General features: G+C 39.4%; 1 protein-coding gene across 2 annotated transcripts; it reads left to right on the top strand.

The window, feature by feature from the left end:
• Positions 1 to 4,078: 4,078 nt before the first annotated feature.
• On the top strand, positions 4,079 to 8,146 carry LOC143518267 (serine/threonine-protein kinase pim-1-like). Of its 2 annotated transcripts, XM_077010721.1 has the most exons (9): positions 4,130 to 4,209; positions 5,283 to 5,347; positions 5,575 to 5,859; positions 5,967 to 6,061; positions 6,457 to 6,507; positions 6,814 to 7,192; positions 7,310 to 7,486; positions 7,620 to 7,741; positions 8,021 to 8,146. In XM_077010721.1, coding segments are annotated over exons 2-8 (1,095 nt in total). In that variant the 5' UTR covers positions 4,130 to 4,209; positions 5,283 to 5,346; the 3' UTR covers positions 7,727 to 7,741; positions 8,021 to 8,146. The 2 variants fall into 2 exon arrangements, with proteins under 2 accessions (XP_076866835.1, XP_076866836.1); XM_077010720.1 differs by lacking the exon at positions 5,283 to 5,347 and having other exon boundaries at positions 4,079 to 4,209.
• Positions 8,147 to 9,136: the final 990 nt, after the last annotated feature.

Genomic DNA, 9,136 nt, shown 5'->3' with positions numbered 1-9,136 from the left:
GTTGTACGGATTGTCTGTTGAATTGTCTTACCCTCCCAAACATTTAGTCTTTAGGTCAGGGATGTCAAAGTCAAATACACCGAGGGCCAAAAAAACAAATTTGCTACAAGCCGAGGGCCGGACTGGTTCAATGTTTATTAAAACATATTAAAATAATTGCACATAGCCTATTGAACCATGACCTAACACAGTGTATATTATTTAATGCTTAAATGAATAAAGCAATATTTTCTTATGGATCTGTCAGTAATTTCAAGTGAAAATATTTTTCAACAAGCAAACATGAATAAAGTAATAAAGGTTTGAAAAGTGCTGGAATTTAAGCTAAAGTATTTGAAAATGCTTGAAATTGTAACTACTTCGTTTCACAACAAATAGCTATCTGACTGAACAGTTCTCTTTTATTACGTTAACAAATACGAGCCTCTTGTAATTCCAGGACGAAACATGAGAGAACGTGAAGACGTTAATACAGGGTTGCCAACTCTCACGCATTGAGCGTGAGACACACGCATTTGACCGTTTTCACACGCTCTCACGCCACACTTCCGATATCTCACGTCGAAAAAAAAAATCCAGTTTATTTACCTCAGATCCACATATATGATTCAATACGTTACTAGTTTGCTAGCTCTGGCGCCATCCACCGGCGATATAACAATGAATCTGTGTCCATTTTACGTTCGCCACCCCCCCCCCCCCCCTCACAACAAAATACACTCGCCACCGGCTCCAGGTTAAAATCTCACTCCAAGCGAACGTCAAAAGTTGGCAACCCTGTTAATATTGGGCGTTTTGAAAATAAACAACCATTAAATAATGTGAATAAATAGCGAATTCGCTGGGAAATATTGAAATGGACCTTGAAAGTGACGTACAAGTGCTTTATTAATTCCACCTTGTAAAAGGTGTATGAACCCTGCAAACATGACTTTGTCCATCGCGCTGAAGCGCGGCGCGCACGCGAAGTTACAAAATTCGAGAGGTGCACGACCTCGCGAACGGACAGCGCGCGAGACCCTCGCGCACGGGCGGAGCCACAGCGATTACGTCATTTTCGCCGCGCGGACCCTCGCCGCTTGTGCGCGCTGCAGTGACTTCGCGGGCTACCGTTGCATTGTGGGGAATGTAGTGTTTGTGCGTGCAAAACACCAGCGGGCGGCTGTGGCCTGCGGGCCGGTTCTAACAGTAATTAATTATCATCCAGGGGGCCATAGATAATCAATTCACGGGCCTTGACTTTGACATATGTGCTTTAGGTCATCGCCTAGGTCATTATATGCAAAAGTGCTGAACATGTTGTCATAATCTCTAAGGCATCATTTTACATTTATTTATTTAGGTTATTTTTTTGTTACATTTTGTTAATTTATCCTAATTTGATTAAATTGTTTACAAGTGAACATTCAGTTACAGTAAGAAAGGGAATTGGTGAAGGCTTAGATCAACCAATGGTCTCAACCATAGGTCAGAGGTGTGTCTCATGAACCTTTACTGTAATTGGCAAACATTTATAGACGCTAAACACTGCATTATCACAAAGTCTCATAATGGAAAGACAAAGCCATGTACAGGGTGAACAGCAAATAGGAGAAGTAAGACTGTGTGGTGTAGAGGAGTAAGACTGTGTGGTGTAGAGGAGTAAAACTGGTGTAGAGGGGTAAGACTGTGGTGTAGAGGGGTAAGAATGTGTGGTGTAGAGGAGTAAGACTATATGGTGTAGAGGGGTAAGACTGTGTGGTGTAAGGCTGAGGGGACAAAACAGTGAAATAAACAATTGTGGACCATGCTTGCTGGGTGCAGCCGAATATTGGAAGAACAACTGTGTCTTCAATCGTTCAAACATTTCATAGAGAAAACATGTATGTAATTCAGAAATGTGCTCTCTGCTGTAATGCTGCACATTGACGTAAATTCTGACATGTTATTCTTTTTTTTTCTTATACCATATATGATATCAAGACTAGCTCATGGGGAGGCAGAGGTTCCATTTTCACACAACAAGAGGAGGCTGTATGTGCTTAGGTTGTTTTGAATGTGTAGAATAAGTTTCTAATTTTGCAGTTTTCTCCAGTCAGTTGTCTGTCTTTTCTGAATTTCAGTCGAATTTTTTTTTGTCAACAAATTGCAGTGCGAACAATACAGTCAAACAATATTGCTGTACAAATTTGATTCCAGTCCAATGTCTTTCTATCAGTCTCCCACATACAGTCATGTGTAACTTTGTGTTCCATGTAAGTTTTATGTGTGTAACATGTATTTGATATACCACAGAATGTGCAGCGTTCTTAAAATCAAAAGCATAGCTAGTTTCCATCAGAATATACAATCTGCACAGACTGTGACTTATAGTTGCACTGACAACATGACTAAGTATTTTGACTGCCTTGTTCATAGGCGATGGCCCACAGACTAGATATTCTGATGACACTGACAAATCGACTGACCTAAATATTTGATTTTGGGGCAAAAACAAAGAATTTTGAGTGAAGTATGGGATTTTGCCGGTATTTCATTGAGTTTTGCTGTTTGCACCAACTGTTTTGAGAAATGCACTACTTGTGATGCCAATGTAAAGCAAGATGTGAGAAATGAACCAAACCGACTGGGAAAAACTGTAATAAAAGTATGAGACCCCTAGGTGTCTAGGTGACCCCAAACTATATATATATATATATATATATATATATATATATATATATATATGAAGAGTTTGGTTCCAAAACGCTATAAATCCATTTTGATCAATTTGAGTAAAAATGTGTTTTCTTTAGCAAGAAAGTGGTAGGCTAAAAACCACTGTTTTCTGTTTCAAACTATCAAATACCATACTAAGGTTAAAAAAACACAAACAAATCAAATCAAGATTTTAATATTTAAAGATTTATTTTTAAAAAACTTTAAAACATTTTTTTCGAAAAACGCAATAAATCCATGCCATGTTTTTTTCAAAATGTCTTGTATATCCTTTGGCATCAATAGAACTTTTTTTTTTGACTGAAAATGTGCAAAATACAATAATTAATAACTGTAAATTGTACATCTTAATATAATAGTTTGACCATTGGCCCTAAAAACACAAATTTCAAAACATTTCACGCTACAGCCCCGAACCCCTCCCTTCGAGCGTGTGTTAATGTTCTCCGTGTCTTTGTATGTACGTCCGTGTGTGTGTTTGTGTGTGTGTGTGTGTGTTCACTTGTCTCGACAGACTAACGTGTTTCACGCGTTACTTGTTAGGCTACGTGTATATAGTGTGTGTGTTTGTATCGTTTGGTGCTCGTCTTTAACGTGACATTCGTTGTGTGTTAAACCGTGTCAGCACGCCGTGAGCGTGTACTGTTTAGTGTATTCTACTGGTGTTATGGTGCGCTGTGAGCGTTTACTGTTCAGTGTGATTGACAGCTGTTTCAAGACGCCGTGAGTGTGTCCAGCGTCAAGCTCAATAAACGTAGCCTTTGAACGCACCTCGTCTTTGCATCCTCGACTCCCTCGCACCCGTTACAGACATAAATAGTGAAAATAGTATAACTATTAACATAAATAGTATAACTGCTATACGAACAGGCTCCTCTATACCATCATAACCGTTCATTTTAGCGGACTTTGAGAGTGAAAAACGAGATATATTTTAACAAAGTAGGCTACAAGAAATGCCGGGCGGCTCAACAAGTCGCGTTCTATGATGTTTACGTGGTGGTGCGCTGTGATTGGATGAGTGGAGATGTGGCGTTCTGCGGGAAATCAGAATTGGCGTTTGTTGCATTTTGGAAAGAAAGAGAGAAAGTAGGGCAGTATTACATGGTGGATGTGGCGTTTTGATCAAAATTGAATATTGGCTTTTCAAGAGTGGTCACATACCATTCTGATTCTGGCTGTAACTCATTTTTTTTTAATGGCGTTTATCGCGTTTTGGAACCAAACTCTTCATATATATATATATATATATATATATATTTATATATATATATTTATATATATATAAAATACACTCAAAGAAACACAGGTAGCTATAGCAACTAATGGGAGAATGACGCAATGTTATTATGACGTCACCATGACGGCGTTATTTAAAGGCCTGTTCAGACTCGCATTAACCAGATACCTTCAAGAAGACATAGCGGTTCGGATTCACAATTACCAGATTCCTTCGGTTTATCGACAGGATTATGCACAGCAAAGAAGCCATGGGTCAGACCTCACGTAATGGTACTTCACGCTATTTTTTTCAGTATTACTTTACATGACGTTATTGCTAATTGAATGCTTTAAAATTTTTTATATTATAATATGGGAAATTTACGGTGAAATATTAATACGGGAGGACGACGGGAAAGGGGTAAAATACGGTAGTTTCCCGGCCAAAACGGGACACTTGACAGGTATGACTAAACTACGTGTTTGGCGAGCATAGCCAACCTAACTTTCCATAGCTAACATTAGCTAACTAGCTAGCTGACCATTAATACGGATGGGTACCACGAAATATCACATTAACATGGCATTCGAAGTAAAATAAATGAACCGCTGAATGTAGACAGCTGTACTGGTTTGATCCCATAGTTTAAGGAATAGAGAGCAGTTGTGCTTTTAGCTAACGAGTGTGTATCTTGTCCCCGCTCGTCGTCAAACCCCATTTTAATTCATAATTGGTAACTCGCTAGTTGTATTTTCCTTCATTTGACTTGGTGTTTGGTAGCTATAACTACGTTGCTCGCTTATAATGCTTGCGGTGTTGGTCGTGTCAGCTGTAGCTGTCAGTTTAGATAAAAGGGGAGGAGCTGGCTAAAGCGTGCGTCGCGAGCGGGTCCGCGCGCCGAAAATGACCCTGTCGATTCGCGAATTTTATAACTTGGCGCGCGCGGCGCCTCAGCGCAATGAACAAAGTCATCTTTGCCGGGTTCATACAAATTTATAAGGTGGAATTAAAGCACTTGTACGTCTCTTTCAACGTCCATTCCAATATTTCCCAGCACGTTAAACTTAATTAAGTAAAATATTTATACATATAGTCGAAATAATTCGCTTTTTTATCACATTATTTAATGGTTGTTTATTTTCAAAACGCCCAATCTTAACGTCTTCACGTTCTCTCATGTTTCGTCCTGGAATGTACAAGAATGTGACGCCAAGTATAAACGCCTCCGGAGTCGTGCGGTCACTCGCGAAAGTATAAACCTAGCTTAACGTGAACCTAAAGTCCCCCATTAATTAACGAAGAGGCACGTGGGAAAGCACGGCCTGCACTGAAGGACTTGTCTGTCTGTCTGTCTGTGTTACAGCCGCTTTCCTTCCGCGCTGACGTTTTATAGGTGACTTTCTACATGTTCAGCATAGCCATCATTTAGTACGTTAAACAAGCACAGTTAAAACGTTTTGCAAAAGTAACTTGGTCAACCTAATGGTCCCTCCAGCAGGCATTTTAATTTAGTGTCTGAACCTCTGTGCATTTTGCCCAGCAAACTGCATAGCAAATGTAGATTATTAAAAAAATAATTCTGTATTGACAAAGAACAATGTGAAAAACGTGCAAAACAGTAATGATTAAGATTTCCATTTAATGATTTGTTCTAGTGCCTGTTGAATCTCGTGAGAATTCCACACGAACCTCGAGGTCCAGTTGGAAAAATATAGCAAGGAAGCGCTCTGCCCCGACTGGACCTGTGGAGGCTTCCCGATCCTTTGCAATGCAAGGGAGAGACGAGGAATCTTTGAGGCAGTGTGGGAAGAGAAAAGGAGATGCTCTTCAAGACATGGCACTCCACCCCATGGAGGCACAGCCAAGGAAAAGGAAGAGAGAGGAGGAGAGGAAGAAGAGATTGACTCCTCCTGCCCAACGGACAAACCCTAGACGTGGAGGTCTGTCTAGAGTCATGCCCTCAACACTACCAGCATTTTACATCTACTGAATCTTTTGATGAACAAGCATGTAACTTGGGTTTTGTTGACATTTTTGTTTCACACAGCGAGCTTCGCTTCACACTACACTGTAGGAGATCTCCTGGGGACAGGAGGATTCGGCTCGGTGTATGCAGGAGTCCGCAAGGCTGATGGAAAACAGGTGAGCATCAGCACACAATACAGGAACGTTAGAACACTGCACAGCATAATTGTGTTCTGTTCTGAGAAGCGAATCAAATCTGTGGTGCTTTACACATTAAGTTGATTTAAAAAATGACAGTGGAACCCAATTTTCATGTTGGGCTGTGATTAGAACTCTGAAAGGAGTTGCTCATCGCATGGCAGTCACGCATGGTGGTCAAATCTAACAGGACTTGACCTTTTTATTGTAACGTTCCAATTTTTGAACACAAGATCCTGATTATATGTTGTGATGAGCTTGACACAAGGTGTGGATGAATATCAGACTCCATCTACAGGCCCTTAGATATGTTAAATGTAATGATTGTTTTGTGCATATAATTACATTTCCTGTATTTTTTTATATGTGACCAGGTCGCCATTAAATATGTGCTGAAGCAACATGCACAGCAGTTCATCACTGTTGTAAGTCCAACCTCTTATGTAATATTGTGACAATGGCTGCAAATTTTTAGACTGGTAAAACTGCAAAGACAATATAAATGCAAAGCTGTTAATTTTCCATTCAGTATCTCCTCCAAACACAAATGTGTAAGAGTTCATTTTTCATATTCAGGTTTCCTTACCTAATATTTATAATGTGTTTTAGAGACGGAATACTCATCTAATGATTGGTACCAATCCATGTCCCTTTCATGTTAACCTTCTTGCTAACCATAATTCCACTATAAAACTTCAAACCCATACTAACCATGTCTTCCTTAATTTTAGCCTGGTGAAACTCGCATGCTCCCCCTAGAGGTGGCTTTAATGGAGATGGTGTGCAAGCCACCTTGTTGTGAGCATATTGTGGAGCTCCTAGAATGGTTTGAGAGCCGTGACCATTTCATCTTGATTCTGGAGCGACCCATCCCCTGCATGGACCTCTTTGACTTCTTGGTCTCGCGCAACGGCCAACTGCCTGAGTCACAGGCACGATTGATCATGCGTCAGGTGGTTCAGGCTGTCCTTCACTGCCGTGACCGTGGAGTTCTTCACAGAGACGTCAAGGAAGAGAACCTTCTGGTCAACACAGATACCCTTGACGTCAAGTTGATTGACTTTGGTTGTGGCGATCTGCTTCAGACCGGACCCTACAGCCAGTTTGCAGGTTATTCACCTTATGAATGAAATGTGCAAGTTACAAACTAGTATCCAATGAGAGGCTATAATTACAAACTATTATTATTTATGATGTTACTGATGATTCTCTCTCTTTCCGTCTCAGGCACCAAGATATACTGCCCTCCTGAATGGCTGGCAGACGGAATGTATGAGGGTCGCCCAGCCACCATCTGGAGTCTGGGTGTGCTCCTCTACAGTATTATCTGTGGATATGTGCCCTTTGAGAATGATAGCGACATTGCTGAGGCACACCTGCGCTTCGAGCATAGACAGTCTAGAGGTGAAAACACAGAAGCAACTTAACTAGAAAGTCTAAATTGTAAAATGATTGTTTATGTAATTGTTTCTGAACAGATGTTTCAGATGGTAACTTTGATTTTCTTTCTCAACTAATCGTATCACTACACATATAGCCTGCCGCCATCTGATAAAATGGTGTCTGCAACAGAAGCCTGAAAATCGGCCTGTACTCGAGGACATTCTTGCACATTGTTGGTTTTCGGAAGGACTTCAGGACTGAGTCAGTTTAGACAGGGTGTGTAGAGTAGATGTAAATAGAACTATGCACGTGACTAGATGACAGTCACCAAAATCAAAATCGCATTGTTTGCATAAGCTTATGAAGTTGTTGATTATGGAATAGAGAATTCTGGACATAGTGTACTATATACCAATTGAGTGCTATAAAGTGGTATATGCTTATATGTAGTACAGTTGACTATCAATAGAAAATGGAAATTAGGAAACGGTGATTGTTCTATCTGTGCTGTTCTTCTAGTTGTTCTGAGTTCTAAATGGCTTTTTTATTCTGTAGATTCCCATGCAGTTTAGAGGGTAGTTTCTGATGCAGAAAGGACAAATTGAGCGCATAGATTCGTCCCTTTTGAGTCCACATAATCCAGCAAGCCTCTGGATAGCATCAGTGAATGGATAGATCCTGCCTTCCAGAAATAAAAAATAAACTTTGAATTTGTGCAGTTTGTGGTCCATGCCTTGAATGTTATTTTAGAATAACACTTATGCAGTAGTGCAGACATAATGTATTCTGTCTTCTTGGATATTGTTGCACTCTTCAGGTGATCTAGAAACTCAAACGAATGAGTTAGACAATATATAATGTAATGTACTATAACTGATTTTTTTTAAATAATTCATTTGAAGTTCACATGGGGAACCTACTTCAATGCCATGTTAGGTGATATATTAAGTTTAAACTGAAGCGGAATAATCTATTTTCAAACGTTTTCGGGAATCAATGAAATTTTCATTTATCGAGTTTAAATAATAATTTCATGAAGAAAAGCTTGCTCATTAAAACATTTATAATTTCATTTAAAAATAAATCATGACTTAGTTTTAACAGATTTACAATTTCTAACACAAGCAACCATACAGTGATCACTGACATTACATAAATCTGCAGCAGCAGAAAACTTGTGTGATGCATTAGTAATAACATTTATTACAGTTTTTCTCAGTTGATTTGGTACATTTATCACATGATTTACATTGGCATCACAACAAGTGCATTTCTCAAAACAGTTAGTGCAAACAGCAAAACTCAATGAAATACCTGCAAAAGCACATACTCAGTATTTGCAAAAGCAAATATTTAGGTCAGTCAATATGTCGGTGCCATCAGAATATCTAGTTTGTGTGCCATTAACTACGAACAAGACAGTCAAAATACTTGTCATGTTGTCAGTGCAACTTTAAGTCACAGTCAGTGCATACTGTAAGTATATTCTGATGGAAAGTAGCTAAGCTTTTGATTTCAAGAATGCTGCACATTCTGTGGTATATAAAATGAAAAGTTACGCACATACAAAGTTACACATGGCTGTATGTGAGACTGATAGCAAGAAATTGGACTGGAATCAAATTTGTACAGCAATATTGCTTGACTATTGTTCGCACTGCAATTTGTTGA

This window comes from Brachyhypopomus gauderio, chromosome 7 (assembly GCF_052324685.1).
Source record: "Brachyhypopomus gauderio isolate BG-103 chromosome 7, BGAUD_0.2, whole genome shotgun sequence".
NCBI classification, from domain to species: domain Eukaryota; kingdom Metazoa; phylum Chordata; class Actinopteri; order Gymnotiformes; family Hypopomidae; genus Brachyhypopomus; species Brachyhypopomus gauderio.
The sequence above is the reverse complement of the archived record's forward strand: the minus strand, read 5'-3'. Positions and strand labels throughout refer to the sequence as shown.

Coding starts and splice junctions, on each gene's coding strand:
- LOC143518267 (XM_077010720.1), top strand. CDS start 4,170: ATGCACAGCAAAGAAGCCATGGGTCAGACCTCACGTAATG. Junction 6,508..6,813: donor CACAGCAGTTCATCACTGTT/GTAAGTCCAACC, acceptor CCTTAATTTTAG/CCTGGTGAAACTCGCATGCT. Junction 7,487..7,619: donor CGAGCATAGACAGTCTAGAG/GTGAAAACACAG, acceptor CTACACATATAG/CCTGCCGCCATCTGATAAAA.